The sequence below is a fragment of the Tachyglossus aculeatus genome, chromosome 1 (genome assembly GCF_015852505.1).
Source record: "Tachyglossus aculeatus isolate mTacAcu1 chromosome 1, mTacAcu1.pri, whole genome shotgun sequence".
Taxonomy (NCBI): domain Eukaryota; kingdom Metazoa; phylum Chordata; class Mammalia; order Monotremata; family Tachyglossidae; genus Tachyglossus; species Tachyglossus aculeatus.
In genome coordinates this window covers 5,159,965-5,180,230 of record NC_052066.1, presented here as the reverse complement: position 1 = coordinate 5,180,230, position 20,266 = coordinate 5,159,965, and the positions used below count along the sequence as shown (strand labels likewise).

Genomic DNA, 20,266 nt, shown 5'->3' with positions numbered 1-20,266 from the left:
TGCTTGGCACATAGAAAGCACTTAACAAATACTGTAATTATTATTATTATTATTATCCCACTTCAATCACTCACTCCCCCTTCAATCAATCACTCTGCCCCCCTTCAAACTCCTACTGAAGGTGCACCTCCTCCAGGAGGCCTTCCCAGACTAAGCCCCCCTTTTTCTCATCTCCCCCTCCCTTCCACGTCCCCCTGACTTGCTCCCTTTGCTCTTCCCCCTTTTCTCCACCCCGCACCACTTATGTATTTTATTTTATTTATCTTATTTTATTTTATTTTATTTTATTTTGTTAATATGTTTTGTTTTGTTGCCTGTCTCCCCCTTCCAGACTGTGAGCCCGCTGTTGGGTAGGGACCGTCTCTATATGTTGCCAACTTGTATTTCCCAAGCGCTTAGTACAATGCTCTGCACACAGTAAGCGCTCAATAAATACGATTATTGAATGAATGAATGAATGAATGAATATATGGTAATAATAACAATAATTTTGGTATTTGTTAAGCGCTTACTATGTGCAAAGCACTGTTCTAAGCGCTGGGGTAGATACAAGGTAATCAGGTTGTCCCACGAGGGGCTCCCAGTCTTCATCCCCATTTTACAGATGAAGGAACTGAGGCCTAGAGAAGTGAATTGACTTGCCCAAAGTCACACAGCTGACAAGCGGCGGAGCTGGGATTTGAACCCACGGCCTCTGACTACAAAGCCCGTGCTCTTTCCACTGAGCCATGCGTACATATATATCTATAATTCTATTTATATTGATGCCTGTTTACTTGTATTGATGTCTGTCTCCGCCTCTGTAGACTGTGAGCTCGTTGTGGACAGGGATTGTCTCTATTGCTGTATTGTACTTTCCAAGCGCTTAGTACAGTGCTCTGCACACATGAAGCGCTCAATAAATAGGATTGAGTGAGTGAGAATTGCCCTTGGGCCCTGGGGTCGCTCAGCCTCAGCTCAGGAGGAGGAGGAGGAGGCCCGTCTGTAGAGCAGCGTGCTTCAGTGGAAAGAGCCCGGGCTCGGGAGTCAGAGGTCATGGGTTCTAATCCTGACTCTGCCACTTCATCATCATCAATTGTATTTATTGAGCGCTTACTGTGTGCAGAACACTGTACTAAGCGCTTGGGAAGTACAAGTTGGGAACATCTAGAGACAGTCCCTACCCAACAGTGGGCTCACAGTCTAAAAGGGGGAGACAGAGAACAAAACCAAACATACTAACAAAATAAAATAAATAGAATAGATATGTACAAGTAAAATAAATAAATAAATAAATAAATAAATAGAGTAATAAATATGTACAAACATATATACATATATACAGGTGCTGTGGGGAAGTCATTCCACTTCCCTGGGCCTCAGTTCCCTCAGCTGTGAAATGGGGATTAAGACTGTGAGCCCCACGTGGGACAACCTGATTACCTTATATCCATCCCAGTGCTTAGAGCAGTGATTGGCACATAGTAAGCACTTAACACATGCCATCATCATTATTATTATCTGAATGCCGGGGGATTCTCTCCCGGGACTGAGAGCTCCCCTCCTCCAGGAGGTCTTAATAATAATAATAATAATGATAACACTTATTAAGCGCTTACTATGTGCAAAGCACTGTTCTAAGTGCTGGGGAGGTTACAAGGTGATCAGGTTGTCCCACGGGGGGCTCACAGTCTTCATCCCCATTTTACAGATGAGGTCACTGAGGCCCAGAGAAGTGAAGTGACTTGCCCAAAGTCACACAGCTGGCAATTGGAGGAATCGGGATTTGAACCCATGACCTCTGACTCCAAATCCCGGGCTCTTTCCACTGAGCCACGCTGCTTCTCTTCCCAGAGTGAGACCCCCCTTTTTCCTTTCCTCCTCCTCCTCCTCCCCTCCCCATCACCCCCCTCCCTCCCTCTGCCCTCCCTCCTTCCCCTCCCCAAAACACTTATGAATATTTGTACCTATTTACTACTCTATTTTATTTGTACATATTTATTACTCTATTTTATCAATGACGTGCCTATAGCTATAATTCTATTTATTCTATTTATCTTATTTGTACATATTTATTACTCTATTTTATCAGTGATGCGCCTATAGCTCTAATTCTATTTATTCTGATGGCATTTACACCTGTCTACATGTTTTGTTTTGTTGTCTCTCTCCCCCTTCCAGACTGTGAGCCCGTTGTTGGGTAGGGACCGTCTCTATATGTTGCCCACTTACGCTTCCCAAGCGCTTAGTCCAGTGGTCTGCACACAGTAAGCGCTCAATAAATACGATTGAATGAATGAATGAATGATCCCAGGGGTTGGAGGAGGGGTCCCTGGGGGGCAGAAGAAGGGTCCTAGTGGGCGAGGAAGGGTCTTTTAGACTGTGAGCCCACTGTTGGGTAGGGACTGTCTCTATATGTTGCCAACTTGTACTTCCCAAGCGCTTAGTACAGTGCTCTGCACACAGTAAGCGCTCAATAAATACAATTGATTGATTGATTGATTCAGAGGACTGAAGTAGGGTCCCCCCGGGGGGCTGAGGCAGTGGCCTGGAGGAGGAGACTTGAATGGACAGGAGTTGGGTAGAGAAGGTGAAGTGATGAAGTAGCGTGGCTCAGTGGAAAGAGCCCGGGCTTGGGAGTCAGAGGTCATGGGTTCTAATCCCAGCTCCGCCCCATGTCTGCTGTGTGACTTTGGGCAAGTCACTTCACTTCTCTGTGCTTCAGTTCCCTCATCTGTAAAGTGGGGATGAAGCCTGTGAGCCCCCCATGGGACAACCTGATCACCTTGTAACCTCTCCAGTGCTTAGAACAGTGTTTGGCACATAGTAAGCACTTAATAAATGCCATTATTATTATTATTGTCCCCTTCTAGACTGTGAGCCCACTGTTGGGTAGGGACTGTCTCTATATGTTGCCAAGTTGTACTTCCCAAGCACTTAGTACAGTGCTCTGCACACAGTAAGTGCTCAATAAATACGACTGATTATTATGTCTGTTGTGTGACCTTGGGCAAGTCGCTTAACTTCTCTGAGCCTCAGTGACCTCCTCTGTAAAATCGGGATTAAGATTGTGAGCCCCACGTGGGACAACCGGCTCACCTTGTATCCCTCCCAGCGCTTAGAACGGTGCCTTGCACATAGTAACCGCTTAACAAACGCCATCATTATTATCGAAGCAGCGTGGCTCAGTGGAAAGAGCCCGGGCTTGGGAGTCAGAGGTCATGGGTTCAAATCCCGGCTCCGCCAGCTGTCAGCTGTGTGACTTTGGGCAAGTCACTTCACTTCTCTGGGCCTCAGTGACCTCATCTGGGAAAGGTGGGTGACATCTCCCCCTCCTAGACTGTGAGCCCACTGTTGGGTAGGGACTGTCTCTATATGTTGCCAACTTGTACTTCCCAAGCGCTTGGTACAATGCTCTGCACATAGTAAGCGCTCAATAAATACGATTGATTGATTGACGTGGGACAACCTGATCACCTAGTAAGCTCCCCAGCGCTTAGAACATAGTAAGCGCTTAATAAATGCCATTATTATTATTATTATTGTTAAGGCTGCGAGCTCCCTGCGGGACAACCTGATCTCCTTGTAACCTCCCCAGCGCTTAGTGCTTGGCACATAGTAAGCGCCTAATAAATCATCATCTATCGTATTTATTGAGCGCTTACTATGTGCAGAGCACTGTACTAAGCGCTTGGGAAGTACAAATTGGCAACATATAGAGACAGTCCCTACCCAACAGTGGGCTCACTGTTCTTATAAAAATAAGAGGTTCGCTCGCCTGCCACCCCCCATCCCCGTCCCCCCGGGCACCCCCTTCACCCCCACGCCCTCACCCTCCACCCCCATCACCGCGAGGCCCGGGTCACCTTGATGTCCAAGTGCAGCACGTGGTTGTGATGCAAGTAGCGGAGTCCCTCCAGGACCTGCCGCATGTAGGCGCGGATCTGTGGGGACAGACGGGGGGTCTCACGGGGGGGGCCCCAGGAATTCAGGCCCCCCACCGGGACAGGAGACGGGCTCCCCAGACAGACCGGCCTGGCCTTCCAAATCTTTCTCGGCCCTCTGTTCTCTGCACCCCATGATGATGATTCCCCTCGTCCCCCTCTCCATCCCCCCCATCTTACCTCCTTCCCTTCCCCACAATCAATCAATCAATCAATCAATCAATCGTATTTATTGAGCGCATACTATGTGCAGAGCACTGTACTAAGCGCTTGGGAAGTACAAATTGGCAACACATACCTGTATACATGTTTGTACATGTATATTGAAGCATACTGTATACCACAGCACCTGTATACATGTTTGCACATATTTTTTACTCTATTTATTTATTTTATTTGTACCTATCTATTCTATTTATTTTCTTTTGTTAGTATGTTTGGTTTTGTTCTCTGTCTCCCCCTTTTAGACTGTGAGCCCACTGTTGGGTAGGGACTGCCTCTATATGTTGCCAATTTGTACTTCCCAAGCGCTTAATACAGTGCTCTGCACATAGTAAGCGCTCAATAAATACGATTGATGATGATTATTTTTATTTATTAATTAATAAATAATTATTAATTTATTATAATATTATAATTTATTAAGCGCTTACAATGCACCAAGCACTGTTCTAAGCGCCGGGGAGTTTACAAGGCGATCAGGTTGTCCCACGTGGGGCTCATAGTCTTCATCCCCATTCTTCTAGACTGTGAGCCCGCTGTGGGGTAGGGACCGTCTCTATATGTTGCCGACTTGGACTTCCCAAGCGCTTAGTCCAGTGCTCTGCACACAGGAAGCGCTCAATACATACGATTGGTTGATTCTACAGATGAGGGAACTGAGGCCCAGAGAAGTGAAGTGACTTGCTGACAAGTGGCGGAGTCGGGATTTGAACCCATGACCTCTGACTCCAAAGCCCGGGCTCTTTCTTTCTTTAGGGGAAGCAGCGTGGCTCCGTGGAAAGAGCCCGGGCTTTGGAGTCAGAGGGCGTGGGTTCAAATCCCGGCTCTGCCGCTTGTCAGCTGTGTGACGTTGGGCAAGTCACTTCACTTCTCTGGGCCTCAGTTCCCTCATCTGTAAAATGGGGATGAAGACTGGGAGCCCCTCGTGGGACAACCTGATTACCTTGTACCTACCCCAGTGCTTAGAACAGTGCTTTGCACATAGTAAGCCCTTAATAAATACCAACATTATTATTATTATTATTATTTCCACTGAGCCACGCTGCTTCCCCAATTCTCCATCAGAGTCTGAAAGATCCCCCCCGCCCCCCACCCAGGTGGCTGCAGAAAGAAGTCGGGGGGGCATGGAACTTGGGAAGTCCCTGAACCCAATCCCCTTCAGCGCTCAGTACAGTGCTCGGCACACAGCATCATCATCAATCGTATTTATTGAGCGCTTACTGTGTGCGGAGCACTGGACTAAGCGCTTGGGAAGTACAAGTTGGCAACATACACACAGTAAGCGCTCAATCAATGCGAGAAGCGAGAAGCGGCGTGGCTCAACGGAAAGAGCATGGGCTTTGGACTCAGAGATCGTGGGTTCAAATCCCGACTCTGCCAACTGCCAGCTGTGTGACTTTGGGCAAGTCACTTCACTTCTCTGGGCCTCAGTTGCCTCATCTGTAAAATAGGGATTAAGACTGTGAGCCCCCTGTGGGACCACCTGGTCATCTTGTAACCTCCCCAGCGCTTAGAACAGTGCTTTGCACATAGTAAGCGCTTAATAAATGCCATTATTATTATTATTATTAATGCCACTGAAGGACCGACCCAAGGAGGGCCAGTGGGCTGGTAGGGAGGCGCCTATGTGGGGGCTGTGTTTGGAGGCCCACCCATCCCCTCTCGGCCAACTCACTCACCCCAACTCCCTTCCCCCCGTCCCGCACGATCATCATCATCATCAATCGTATTTATTGAGCGCTTACTGTGTGCAGAGCGCTGTACTAAGCGCTTGGAAAGTCCAAGTTGGCAACATATAGAGACAGTCCCTACCCAACAGTGGGCTCACAGTCTAAAAGATGCCTCCGATGCACGATGCCTCCATCACCTACATGGCTGCGGACAAGGAGCTTTCACATCCATGGAAAAGTCAGGGATGGGGTGGCACGGAAAATAGGTGGAGGGAGAGGAGGAAAAAAAGGAGTGGGAGGAGGAGGGGGGGTGAAGAGGGAGGAGGGAGAAGGGAGGAGCGGGGAAGAGGATAGATCTATAATTCTATTTATTTCTATCAATGACTGCTTTACTTGTTTTGATGTCTGTCTTCCCCCTTCTGGACTGTAAACCCGGTGTGGGCAGGGATTGTCTATCTTTATTGCTGGATTGTACTTTCCAATCAATCAACCAATCAATCAATTGTATTTATTGAGTGCTTACTGTGTGCAGAGCACTGTACTAAGCGCTTGGGAAGTACAGGTTGGAAACACATAGAGACAGTCCCTACCCAACGGTGGACTCACAGTCTAAAAGGGGGAGACAGAGAACAAAACCAAACATACTAACAAAATAAAATAAATAGAATAGATATGGACAAGTAAAATAAATAAATAAAACAAGCACTTAGTCTTAGAACAGAACAGCGCTTAGAACAGTGCCAGCGCTTAGAACAGTGCTTTGCACCTAGTAAGCGCTTAATAAATGCCATCATCATTATTTTTATTATTATTAGTCCTGTGCTCTGCACACAGTAAGTGCTCAATAAATATGATTGAATGAATGAATGAATGAATGAATGAAGAGGCCTTCCCAGACTAAGCCCCCCTTTTCTTGTTCTCTGTCTCCCCCTTCTAATCAATCAATCAATCGTATTTATTGAGCGCTTACTGTGTGCAGAGCAGTGTACTAAGCGCTTGGGGAGAACAAGTTGGCAACATATGTGAGCCCACTGTTGGGTAGGGACCGTCTCCAGATGTTGCCAACTTGGACTTCCCAAGCGCTTAGTACAGTGCTCTGCACACAGTAAGCGCTCAATAAATACAATTGATTGATTGATTGATTGATTGATTCAGCTTCCCCTTCACTTCCTCGTCCGGGCTTACAGTCTCGGGGTGGGGGGAGACAGACATTGAAACAAGTAAACAGGCATCAGTAATAATAATAATAAGAAGAAGAATGGCATTTATTAAGCGCTTACTATGTGCAGAGCACTGTTCTAAGAGCTGGGGGGAATACAAGGTGATCAGGTTGTCCCATGGGGGGCTTACAGTCAATCCCACACAGAAGCCGTGTGGCTCAGTGGAAAGAGCCCGGGCTGGGGAGCCAGAGATCATGGGTTCTAATCCTGCCTCCATCACTTTTCAGCTGTGTGACCTTGGGCAACTCACTTAACTTCTCTGGGCCTCAGTTCCCTCATCTGTAAAATGGGGATGAAGACTGTGAGCCCCACGTGGGACAACCTGATTACCTTGTATCTACCCCAGTGCTTAGAACAGTGCTTGGCACGTAGTAAGCGCTTAACAAATACCAATGTGATTATTGTTATTAATCCCCATTTTACAGATGAGGTCACTGAGGCCCAGAGAAGGGAAGTGACTTGCCCAAAGTCACACAGCTGACAAGCGGCAGAGTCGGGATATGAACCCATGACCACTGACTCCAAAGCCCGGGCTCTTTCTACGGAGCCACGCTGCTTCTGTGTGGGATTGACTGTGAGCCCCCATGGGACAACCTGATCACCTTGTATTCCCCCCAGCTCTTAGAACAGTGCTCTGCACATAGTAAGCGCTTAATAAATGCTATTATCATTATTATTATTATTATTATTATTATTATTATTATTATTACTGATGCCTGTTTACTTGTTTCGATGTCTGTCTCCACCCACCCCCGCCCAGACGAGGAAGTGAAGGGGAAGCTGAGGAAAAGGGGGGCTTAGTCTGGGAAGGCCTCTTCATTCATTCGGTAACTTCAGTAGCATCATTATAAATAAATAGAATTATAGCTATAGACACATCATTAATTTGAGAAGCAGCGTGGCTCAGTGGAAAGAGCCCGGGCTTGGGAGTCAGAGGTCATGGGTTCTAATCCCAGCTCCACCACTCGTCTGCTGTGTGACTTTGGGCAAGTGCATCTAGCTTTAATTCTATTTGTTCTGACGACTTTGACACCTGTCTACATGTTTTGTTTTGTCGTCTGTCTCCCCCTTCTAGACTGTGAGCCCGTCGTTGGGTAGGGACCGTCTTTATATGTTGCCAACTTGTACTTCCCAAGTGCTTAGTCCAGTGCTCTGCACACAGTAAGCGCTCAATAAATACGATTGAATGAATGAAAGAAAGCCGCGTAACTTCTCTGGGGCCTCAGTTCCCTCAACTGTAAAATGGGGATTAAGACTGCGAGCCCCACGTGGGACAACCTGATTACCTTGTGTCTACCCCACTGCTTAGACCAGTGCTTGACACATAGTAAGCGCTCAACAAATACCATCATCATCATTATTCTTACAAATAAATAGAATTAAAGATAGATACACATCATTCATAAAAATAAATAGAATTATAATTATAAATATGTGCATATATACACATATATATACACATATATATATATATACATATATACACAAGTGCTGTGCGGTGGGGAGATGGGTATATATATATATATATATATATACATATATACACAAGTGCTGTGGGGTGGGGAGACGGGTAAAGCGAAGGGAGTAAGTTGGGGCAATGGGGAGGGGAGGGAGAGCAGAGGAAAATGGGGGCTCAGTGTGGGAAGACCTCTTGGAGGAGGTGAGCTCTCAGTAGGGCTTTGAAGGGAGGAAGAGAGCGAGCTTGGTGGATGTGCGGAGGGAGGGCATTCCGGGCCAGAGGTAGGACATGGGCCGGGGTCGACGGCGCGACGGGCAAGGACGAGGCCCAGTGAGGAGGCGAGCGGTGGCAGAGGAGCGGAGGGTGCGGGCTGGGCTGGAGAAGGACAGAAGGGAGGTGAGGGAGGAGGGGGCGAGGTGATGGTCTGTTTTATAAAGCCAATAGTGAGGAGTTTTTGTAAGCGCTCAGTAAATACAATTGAATGAACTGAATGAAAGATTGCTCCTCTCCTCCCCATCGCCCTTACTCCCTCCCTCTGCTCTCCCCCTTCTAGACTGTGAGCCCGTCGTTGGGTAAGGACCATCTCTATATGTTGCCAACTTGGACTTCCCAACCGCTTAGTCCAGTGCTCTGCACACGGTAAGTGCTCAATAAATACAATTGAATGAATGAATGAATGAATGAATGAATACCCGCCTCCCCACCCCACAGCACTTGGGTATATAATAATAATAATGATAGCATTTATTAAGCGCTTACTATGTGCAAAGCACTGTTCTAAGTGCTGAGGAGGTTACAAGGTGATCAGGTTGTCCCATGGGGGGCTCACAGTATTAACCCCCATTTTACAGATGAGGTAACTGAGGCACAGAGAAGTGAAGTGACTTGCCCTAAGTCACACAGCTGACAAGCGGTGGAGCCGGAATTTGAACCCATGACCTCTGACTCCAAAGCCCGGGCTCTTTCCACAGAGCCACGCTGCTTCTCTATTTGTACATATATATTATTCTATTTATTTTATTAATGATGTGTATGTAGCTATCACTCTATTTAGCTATTTTGATGCTATTGAGGCCTGTCTACTTGTTTTGTTTTGTTGTGCATATCCCTCTGTCTAGACTGTGAGCCCGTTGTTGGGTAGGGATTGTCTCTATCTGTTGCCGACTTGTACTGTCCAAGCGCTTAGTCTAGTGCTCTGCACACAGTAAGCGCTCAATAAATCATTCAAATAAGCATTCAAATCCCAGCTCCGCCAACTGTCAGCTGTGTGACTTTGGGCAAGTCATCTCACTTCTCTGGGCCTCAGTGACCTCACCTGGAAAATGGGGATGAAGACTGTGAGCCCCCAGTGGGACAACCTGATCACCTGGTAACCTCCCCAGCGCTTACAACAGTGCTTCGCACATAGTAAGCGCTAAATAGAGAAGCAGCGTGGCTCAGTGGAAAGAGCCCGGGCTTGGAAGTCAGAGGTCATGGATTCAAATCCCAGCTCTGCCAATTGTCAGCTGTGTGACTTTGGACAAGTCACTTCACTTCTCTGGGCCTCAGTTACCTCATCTGGAAATTGGGGATGAAGACTGTGAGCCCCCAGTGGGACAACCTGATCACCAGGTAACCTCCCCAGCGCTTAGAACAGTGCTTCGCACATAGTAAGCGCTTAATAGAGAAGCAGCGTGGCTCAGTGGAAAGAGCCCGGGCTTGGAAGTCAGAGGTCATGGATTCGAATCCTGGCTCCGCCAATTGTCAGCTGTGTGACTTTGGGCAAGTCATCTCACTTCTCTGGGCCTCAGTTACCTCATCTGGAAATTGGGGATTGACTGTGAGCCCCCGGTGGAACAACCTGATCACCTGGTAACCTCCCCAGCGCTTAGAACAGTGCTTCGCACATAGTAAGCGCTTAATAGAGAAGCAGCGTGGCTCAGTGGAAAGAGCCCGGGCTTGGAAGTCAGAGGTCATGGATTCAAATCCCAGCCCTGCCAATTGTCAGCTGTGAAGTGAGAAGTCACTTTACTTCTCTGGGCCTCAGTTCCCTCATCTGGAAATTGGGGATTGACTGTGAGCCCCCCATGGGACAACCTGATCTCCTTGTAACCTCCCCAGCGCTTAGAACAGTGCTTTGCACATAGTAAGCGTTTAATAAATGCCATTATTATTATTATTATTACTTGTTAAACACATACTATGTGCCAAGCACTGTTCTAAGTGCTGGGGTAGATGGGAGTTAATCAGGTTGGGCACAGTCCCTGTCCCACGTCGGGCTCACACTCTTCATCAGCATGGCTTAACAGAAAGAGCAGGGGCTTGGGAGTCAGAGGTTGTGGGTTCTAATCCTGGCTCTACCACTCGTCTGCTGTGTGACCTTGTGCAAGTCACTTCACTTCTCCGCGCCTCAGTGACCTCATCTGTAAAATGGGGATGAAGACTGTGAGCCCCACCTGATCACCTTGTATATCTACCTTGTATCTACCTTGTATCGAAGAGCAGCAGGGTGGCTCAGTGGAAAGAGCACGGGCTTGGGAGTCAGAGGTCATGGGTTCTAATCCCGGCTCTACCACTTATCACCTGTGTGACTTTGGGCAAGTCACTTCACTTCTCTGTGCCTCAGTTACCTCATCTGGAAAATGGGGATTGAGACTGTGAGCCCTATGCGGGACAACCTGATTACCTTGTATCTCTCCCAGCGCTTAGTGCTTAGCACAGTATTATTTATACATTATTATTATTACCCCAGTGTTTAGAACAGTGTTTGGCACATAGTAAGCACTTAACAAATACCGCAATTATTATTATTATTACCCCAGTGTTTAGAACAGTCTTCTAGACTGTGAGCCCACTGTTGGGTAGGGACCGTCTCTATATGTTGCAAACTTGTGCTTCCCAAGCGCTTAGTACAGTGCTCTGCACACAGTAAGTGCTCAATAAATATGATTGAATGAATGAACAGTGTTTGGCACATAGTAAGTGCTTAACAAAAACCATCATCATCATCATCATCAATCGTATTTATTGAGCACTTACTGTGTGCAGAGCACTGGACTAAGCGCTTGGGAAGTACAAGTTGGCAACATATAGGGACAGTCCCTACCCAACAGTGGGCTCACAGTCTAAAAGGGGGAGACAGAGAACAAAACCAAACATATTAACAAAATAAAATAAATAGAATAGATATGTACAAGTAAAATAAGTAAATAAATAGAGTAATAGTAAAATAAATAAATAAATAGGCTCTTTCCACTGAGCCACGCTGCAAGTCACTCTCCCCCTCCCCCTCTCCCCCTCGTCCCCCTCTCCATCCTCCCCATCTTACCTCCTTCCCTTCCCCACAGCACCTGTATAGATGTATATATGTTTGTACATATTTATTACTCTATTTATTTATTTATTTATTCTACTTGTCCATATCTATTCTATTTATTTTATTTTGTTAGCATGTTTGGTTTTGTTCTCTGTCTCCCTCTTTTCGACTGTGAGCCCACTGTTGGGTAGGGACCGTCTCTAGATGTTGCCAATTTGTACTTCCCAAGCGCTTAGTCCAGTGCTCTGCACACAGTAAGCGCTCACTAAATACGACTGATGATGAAGTCACTTCACTTCTCTGGGCCTCAGTTCCCTCATCTGTAAAATGGGGATAAAGATTGTGAACCCCCCGTGGGACAACCTGATGACCTGGTAACCTCCCTAGCACTTAGAACGGTGCTTTGCACATGGTAAGGGCTTAACTAATGCCATCATTATTATTATTTTATTATTTTAAACACGATCGGATGAATGAATGAGAGAATGAAGAGGAGGAAGGAAGGCAGGAGGAGGGAAAAGGCCTCTCTTTATGTCCCAGTGAGGACCCCAACTCTCCCCAGAAACAAGCCCCGCACCCGGTTCCCGGCCTTTGCGGCCCGGCGGTCCTCACCTCGGCCTCCCAGAGGGCCGGCCTCCTGGCCATCCGGTCAAGCAGCTCCTCTGCGCATCTGAGCTGGAGTCAGGGAAAACAGGCATCGAAGACCCCCCACCCCGGGCAGACCCCCCCACCCCGCCCCACGTTACCCCGCAGAAGTCCTCAACTCCCCCTAAAGATGGTCGTCTTTGAGCGCTTATTACAGGCCAAGCACTGAAAGCCTGGCTCCAGGGCAAGAGCCCCGGCTTGGGAGTGAGAGGTCGTGGGTTCTAGTCCCATCGTCATCATCATCATCATCACCAATCGTATTTATTGAGCGCTTACTGTGTGCAGAGCACTGGACTAAGCGCTTGGGAAGTCCAAGTTGGCAACATATAGAGACGGTCCCTACCCAACAGTGGGCTCACAGCTTCGGGCATGTCACTTGACCGCTTGAGAAGCAGCGTGGCTCAGTGGAAAGAGCCCGGGCTTTGGAGTCTTGTACAGATCTATTCTATTTATTTTATTTTGTTAATATCAATCAATCAATCAATCAATTGTATTTACTGAGTGTTTACTATGTGCAGAGCACTGTACTAAGCGCTTGGGAAGTACGAATTGGCCACATCTAGAGACAGTCCCTACCCAACAGTGGGCTCACAGTCTAAAAGGGGGAGACAGAGGACAAAACCAAACATACTAACAAAATAAAATAAATAGAATAGATATGTACAAGTAAAATAAATAAATAAATAAATAAATAGAGCAATAAATATGTACAAACATATATACATATCTACAGCATATATACATATATACGGCATGTCACTTGACCGCTTGAGAAGCAGCGTGGCTCAGTGGAAAGAGCCCGGGCTTTGGAGTCTTGTACACATCTATTCTATTTATTTTATTTTGTTAATATCTATCAATCAATCAATCAATCAATCAATTGTATCTACTGAGCGCTTATTGTGTGCAGAGCACTGTACTAAGCGCTTGGGAAGTACAAGTTGGCAACATAGAGAGACAGTCCCTACCCAACAGTGGGCTCACAGCTTTGGGCATGTCACTTGACCGCTTGAGAAGCAGCGTGGCTCAGTGGAAAGAGCCCGGGCTTTGGAGTCTTGTACATATCTATTCCATTTAGTTTATTTTGTTAATATCAATCAATCAATCAATCAATCAGTTGTATTTACTGAGCGCTTACTGTGTGCAGAGCACTGGACTAAGCTCTTGGGAAGTACAAGTTGGCAACATATAGAGACAGTCCCTACCCAACAGTGGGCTCACAGTCTAAAAGGGGGAGACAGAGAACAAAACCAAACATACTAACAAAATAAAATAAATAGAATAGATATGTACAAGGAAAATAAATAAATAAATAAATAAATAGAGTAATAAATATGTACAAACATATATACATATACACAGCATATATACATATATACAGCATGTCACTTGACCACTTGAGAAGCAGCGTTGCTCAGTGGAAAGAGCCCGGGCTTTGGAGTCTTGTACATATCTATTCTATTTATTTTATTTTGTTAACATCATTCAATCAATCAATTGCATTTATTGAGCGCTTATTGTGTGCAGAGCACTGTACTAAGCGCTTGGGAAGTACAAGTTGGTAACATAGAGAGACAGTCCCTACCCAGCAGTGGGCTCACAGTCTAAAAGTCTAATATGTTTTGTTTTGTCGTCTGTCTCCCCCTTCTAGACTGTGAGCCCACTGTTGGGTAGGGACCGTCTCTATATGCTGCCAACTTGGACGTCCCAAGCGCTTAGTAAAGTGCTCTGCACACAGTAAGCGCTCAATAAATATGATTGATTGATTGATTGGAGTCAGAGGTCATGGGTTCAAATCCCGGCTCTGCCAATTAATAATAATAATAATAATAATGGCATTTATTAAGCGCTTACTATGTGCAAGGCACTGTTCTAAGCACTGGGGAGGTTACAAGGTGATTAGGTTGTCCCACGGGGGGGCTCACAATCTTAATCCCCATATTACAGATGAGGGAACTGAGGCACAGAGAAGTCAAGTGACTTGCTCAAAGTCACACAGCTGACAATTGGCAGAGCTGGGATTTGAACCCATGACCTCTGACTTCTCAATTGTCAGCTGTGTGACTTTGGGTACGTCACTTCACTTCTCTGGGCCTCAGTTACCTCATCTGTAAAATGGGGATGAAAACTGTGAGCTCTCCATGGGACAACCTGATCACCTTGTAACCTCCCCAGTGCTTAGAACAGTGCTTTGCACATAGTAAGTGCTTAACAAATACCATCATTATTTATTTATTATTATTCTCTGAATCTCAGTGAGCTCGTCTGTAAAACGGGGATGAGAGCTGTGAGCCCCCCGTGGGACAACCCGATCACCTTCTATCCCTCCTAGTGCTTAGAACAGTGCTTTGCACATAGTAAGCGCTTAACAAATGCCATCATTATTATTGAAGCAGCATGGCTCAGTGGAAAGAGCCCGGGCTTGGCAGTCAGAGGTCATGGGTTCAAATCCCGGCTCCGCCAATTGCCAGCTGTGTGACTTTGGGCAAGTCACTTCACTTCTCTGGGCCTCAGTGACCTCATCTGTAAAATAGGGATGAAGACTGGGAACCCCCCGGTGGGACAACCTGATCACCATGTAACCTTCCCAGCGCTTAGAACAGTGCTTTGCACACAGTAAGTGCTTAATAAATGCTATCATTATTATTATTAAGTGCTCAACAAATACTATCATTATTATTATTATTATTCTGTGCTCATATCCACCCCAGCACTTAGGACATTGCCTGGCTCCTATTGAGCGCTTCAGTGTGGCTTAGTGGAAAGAGCCCGGGCTTGGGAGTCAGAGGTCGTGGGTTCTAATCCTGGCTCCGCCACTTGTCAGCTGTTTGACTCTGGGCAAGTCACTTAACTTCTCTGGGCCTCAGTGACCTCATCTAGAAAATAGGGATGAAGACTGTGAACCCCAGGGAGGACAACTTTATGACCTTGTATCTACCCCAGCGCTTAGAACAGCGCTTGGGACATAGTAAGCGCTTAACAAATACCATCATCAACATTATTATTATAATTATTATTAATAACAAATACCACAATCGTTATTATTATTACTTAGCATAAATAACTATTACTTAGTTATTATTATTACCTCTCAGTAATCACTTATTACTGAGAAGCAGTGTGGCTTAGTGGAAAGAGTCCGGGCTTGGGAGTCAGAGGTCGTGGGTTCTAATCCCGGCTCCGCCACTTGTCAGCTGTTTGACTTTGGTCAAGCCACTGAACTTCTCTGGGCCTCAGTGACCTCATCTGGAAAATAGGGATGAGGACTGTGAGCCCCACGGAGGACAACCCGATGACCTCGTATCTACCCCAGTGATCAGAACAGTGCTCGGCACGTAGTAAGCGCTTAACAAATACCATCAGCGTTATTATTAGCGCTTAACGAACGCCATCATCATCTTCACCTTCCCGGGCCCCCACTCCCACCCACCGCAGGCCTCCCCCGAGTCCCCTCTCTGCCGGGGTGGGTACAGCTCGGTGACGATGACGAGGCCGCGGCGTTTCTCGAAGGCCTCGTGGAAGTAGAGCACGCGGTCGTGCTGTAGACGGGAAAGGATCCCGGCCTCCCGGAGCGCCGACGCCTTGGGCTTGGCCCGGCTGGGGATGAACTTGGCCGCAAACTCCAGGCCAGAATTGCGCTCCACCACTCGCCGCAGGTAGGAGAAGGCCCCCCTGCCGCAGGCCCGGGGAGGAGAGACCCACCTCTGGGACCCAGAGACGGAGAGACCCCCACCGCCGACCAACACCCAGCCCCCCGCCCCCCGCCACGTGGGCAGACCCACAGACAGACCCACCGGCCGATCTCCTGGTGGATGTCGTAGAAGTCACTGAGTCGGCTTCCGCGTGGCTGGTCCTCCTCCTCGCCGCCTTCCGCCTCCAGGGCCGGCTGGGCTGGAGCACAAAGAGACAGGGTGCTGCTGACCGGACGGAGGGGTCGGGGGATGGAGGGATGGAGGACAGAGAGATGGAGGGAAGGGGGGACGGAGGGACAGAGAGATGGGCGGGACGGGGGGAAGGAGGAGTGGAGGGATGGAGATGGAGGGATGGGAGGAAGGGAGAGATGGAGGGGCAGGAGGATGGAGGGATGGAGGGAAGGAGAGTTGGAGGGACAGACAGGTGGATGGGACAGAGGGAAGGATGGCTGGAGGGACAGAGATGGAGGGATGGAGGAAGGAGAGATGGAGAGGATGGAGAGGATGGAGGGACAGAGACGGAGGGAGGGAAGAAGGGAGAGATGGAGGGGACAGAGGGATGGAGGGGTGGAGAAACAGAGGGGATGGAGGGAAGGAGGGGAAGGATGGGTGGAGGGAAGGAGTAATGGACAAATGGAGGGGTTGGAGGGATGGAGGGACAGAGATGGAGGGATGGCAAGATGGAGATATGGAGGAGATGGAGGGATGGAGGGACAGAGATGGAGGGATGGCAAGATGAGGAAATGGAGGGGATGGAGGGATGGAGGGACAGAGATGGAGGGATGGCAAGATGGAGAAATGGAGGGGATGGAGGGATGGAGGGACAGAGATGGAGGGATGGAGGAAAGGGAGAGATGGAGGGAAAGGAGGGATGGAGAGATCCAGGGAAAGAGGGACAGTGGGATAGTGATGGAGGGATGGAAGGATGAAGGGATGGAGGGGTGGAAGGATGGAGAGACAAAGAGATGGAGGGATGGAGGAAATGGAGGGGATGGGGTAAGGAGAGATGGAGTGACAGAGGGACAGTGGGATAGAGATGGAGGGATGGAGGGAGGGGACAGATGGGGTGGAGGAATATGGGAGTGGGGGGGGATGGGGAATGAGAGAAAAGGGGGATGGAGGGATGGGGGATAAGGGAATGGGAAAATGGGGGCTGAGAGGGACAGAGGTCTGGAAGGATGGAAGGGATGGAGGAGATGGAAGAGCAGGAGATGGGGAAAAAAGAGGCTAGGCCTGGGGGGCCTCTGGGTAAAACGGGCCTAGAGTAACAATAGTAATAATAATAATAATAACGATGGTATTGTTAAGCCCTTACTATGTGCCCGGCACTGTACTAAGCACTGGGTGGATACACGCAAATCGAGTCGGACAGTCTCTGTCCCATGTGGGGCTCACAGTCTCCACCCTCATTTTACAGAGGAGGGAACTGAGGCCGAGAGAAGTGAAGCGAGTTGCCCAAGGTCACACGGCAGACGAGCGGCGGGGCCGGGATGAGAACCCCCGGGGACAGAGGGCAAACCCCGGGTGGCGGGCGGCTCCCGGCCACTCACCCGAGCAGACGTCCAGCTCGGCCTTGCAGGAAACCGATCCGGCCAGGTTGCGGGCCGTGCAGGTGTAGACGCCGCGGTCCCGGGGGTCGGCGTTGAGCACCACGAGGGAGCAGTCCCGCTGCTCATCCACGAAGCTCACGCGGCTGCTCTCCTCCAGCAGGGTCTCGTCCTGGGGAGCCAAGCTCACCCCCCGACGTCGGGTCACCTCCGCCCCAGGCTCCCCCCTGAGAATTCCAATTTCCACCCACCCTGGCACCACCGGGGTCCCGTCCCAGGATCTCCCCCTCACCTTGTACCACAAGACGTCGGGCAGCGGCCTGCCCTCCACCACCACGGCGAAACGCGCCATCTCCCCTTCCTCCACCTCCACGTCTTCCATGATGGATTCGAAGTGCGGAGCCTCTGTAAGTCAACCCCGAGGTTCAACTGAGTCCCGGCCTCCTGGGATCCGGCCTACCCACCCACCCCAGGCCACCCCTGGCAGGCCTGAGCCCCGCTCCCCAAGGCCCGGGTTCAACCTCATCTGTAAAATGGGGATGAAGACTGTGAGCCCCACGTGGGACAACCTGATGACTTTGTATCTCGCCTAGATCTTAGAACAGTGCTTGGCACATAGTAAATGTTTAGACTGTCTCTATAAGTTGCCAACTTGTACTTCTCAAGCGCTTAGTACAGTGCTCTGCACACAGTAAGCGCTCAATAAATATGATTGAATGAATGAATGAATGATAGCAATAATGACGGCATTTATTAAGCGCTTACTCTCTACAAAGCACTGTTCTAAGCTCTGGGGAGGCTACAAGGTGATCAGGTTGTCCCACGAGGGGCTCACAGTCTTCCTCCCCATTTTACAGATGAAGTCACTGAGGCCCAGAGAAGTGAAGTGGCTTGCCCAAAGTCACCCAGCTGACAATTGGCGGAGCTGGGATTTGAACCCATGACCTCTGACTCCCAAGCCAGGGCTCTTTCCACTGAGCCACACTGCTTCTCATAGCCACGCTGCTCGACAAAACCGTCACCAAAACCTGCCGGTCTCGCCTCCGCAACATCGCCAAGATCCGCCCTTTCCTCTCCATCCAAACCGCTACCTTGCCGGTTCAATCTCTCACCCTATCCCGACTGGATGACTGCATCGGCCTCCTCTCTGATCTCCCTTCCTCCTGTCTCTCCCCACTTCAGTCTATACTTCACGCTGCTGCCCGGATCATCTTTGTGCAGAAGCGCTCTGGGCAGGTTAGTCCCTTCCTCAAAAATCTCCAGTGGCTACCAGTCAACCTATGCATCAGGCAGAAACTCCTCACCCTGGGCTTCAAGGCTGTTCATCCCCTCGCCCCCTCCTACCTCCCCTCCCTACGGTCCTTCTCCCTGGCAGCCCGCACCCTCCGCTCCTCTGCCGCCGCTCACCTCCTCACTGGGCCTCGTTCTCACCCATCCCTCCGTCGACCCCCGGCCCACGTCCTCCCCCTGGCCCAGAATGCCCTCCCTCCACCCATCCGCCAAGCTCGCTCTCTTCCTCCCTTCAAATCCCTACCAAGAGCTCACCTCCTCCAAGAGGCCTTCCCACACTGAGCTCCCTTTTTCCTCTCCTCCTCCCCACCCCCCCCACCCTACCTCCTTCCCCTCCCCACAGCCCCTGTATATATGTTTGTACCGATCTACACTCAACTCCCTTCTCAGGCCCCCGGTTCCTCCCCCTCCTCCTTCCCTCACCCCCAACGATCTGGCCTCCTACTTCATTAACAAAATTCAATCCATCAGGTCCGACCTCCCCAAAGTCTCTTCTCCCCTTCTCCATCCCCCCGGCTCTCAACACTCTCTGCTACTCTCCCATCCTTCCCAGCAGTGTCCTCAGAGGAGCTCTCCTCCCTCCTCTCAAGTGCTACTCCGGCCACCCGTGCTTCTGACCCCATTCCCTCTCATCTCATGAAATCTCTCGCTCCATCCCTTCTCCCCTCCTCAACTTCCATCTTCAACCGCTCACTCTCCACTGGTTCCTTCCCCTCTGCCTTCAAACATGCCCATGTCTCTCCCATCCTAAAAAAAACCCTCTCTTGACCCCACCTCACCTTCTAGTTATCGCCCCATATCCCTCCTACCATTCCTTTCCAAACTCCTTGAACGAGTTGTCTACACGCGCTGCCTCGAATTCCTCAACACCAACTCTCTCCTCGACCCCCTCCGGTCTGGCTTCCGACCCCTACATTCCACGGAAACTGCCCTCTCAAAGGTCACCGATGACCTCCTGCTTGCCAAATCCAACGGCTCCTACTCTGTCCTAATCCTCCTCGACCTCTCAGCTGCCTTTGACACTGTGGCCCACCCCCTTCTTCTCAACACGCTATCTGACCTTGGCTTCACAGACTCCATCCTCTCCTGGTTCTCCTCTTACCTCTCCACTCGTTCTTTCTCAGTCTCTTTTGCAGGCTCCTCCTCCCCCTCCCATCCTCTTACTGTGGGGGTTCCCCAAGGTTCAGTGCTTGGTCCCCTTCTGTTCTCGATCTACACGCACTCCCTTGGTGACCTCATTCGCTCCCACGGCTTCCACTATCATCTCTACGCTGATGACACCCAGATCTCCATCTCTGCCCCT

General features: G+C 49.2%; 1 protein-coding gene across 1 annotated transcript in view; it reads right to left on the bottom strand.

The window, feature by feature from the left end:
* Positions 1–20,266, bottom strand: part of SPEG (striated muscle enriched protein kinase) — a 292,468-nt gene that overhangs the window by 60,217 nt on the left and 211,985 nt on the right. Inside the window, exons 19-24 of the mRNA XM_038769099.1 lie at positions 17,966–18,078; positions 17,677–17,845; positions 16,229–16,325; positions 15,906–16,106; positions 12,402–12,459; positions 3,846–3,923 (exon numbers count right to left, since the gene is read on the bottom strand). Coding sequence (XP_038625027.1) covers positions 3,846–3,923; positions 12,402–12,459; positions 15,906–16,106; positions 16,229–16,325; positions 17,677–17,845; positions 17,966–18,078 — 716 coding nt within the window. The remainder of the gene's footprint in view (positions 1–3,845; positions 3,924–12,401; positions 12,460–15,905; positions 16,107–16,228; positions 16,326–17,676; positions 17,846–17,965; positions 18,079–20,266) is intronic.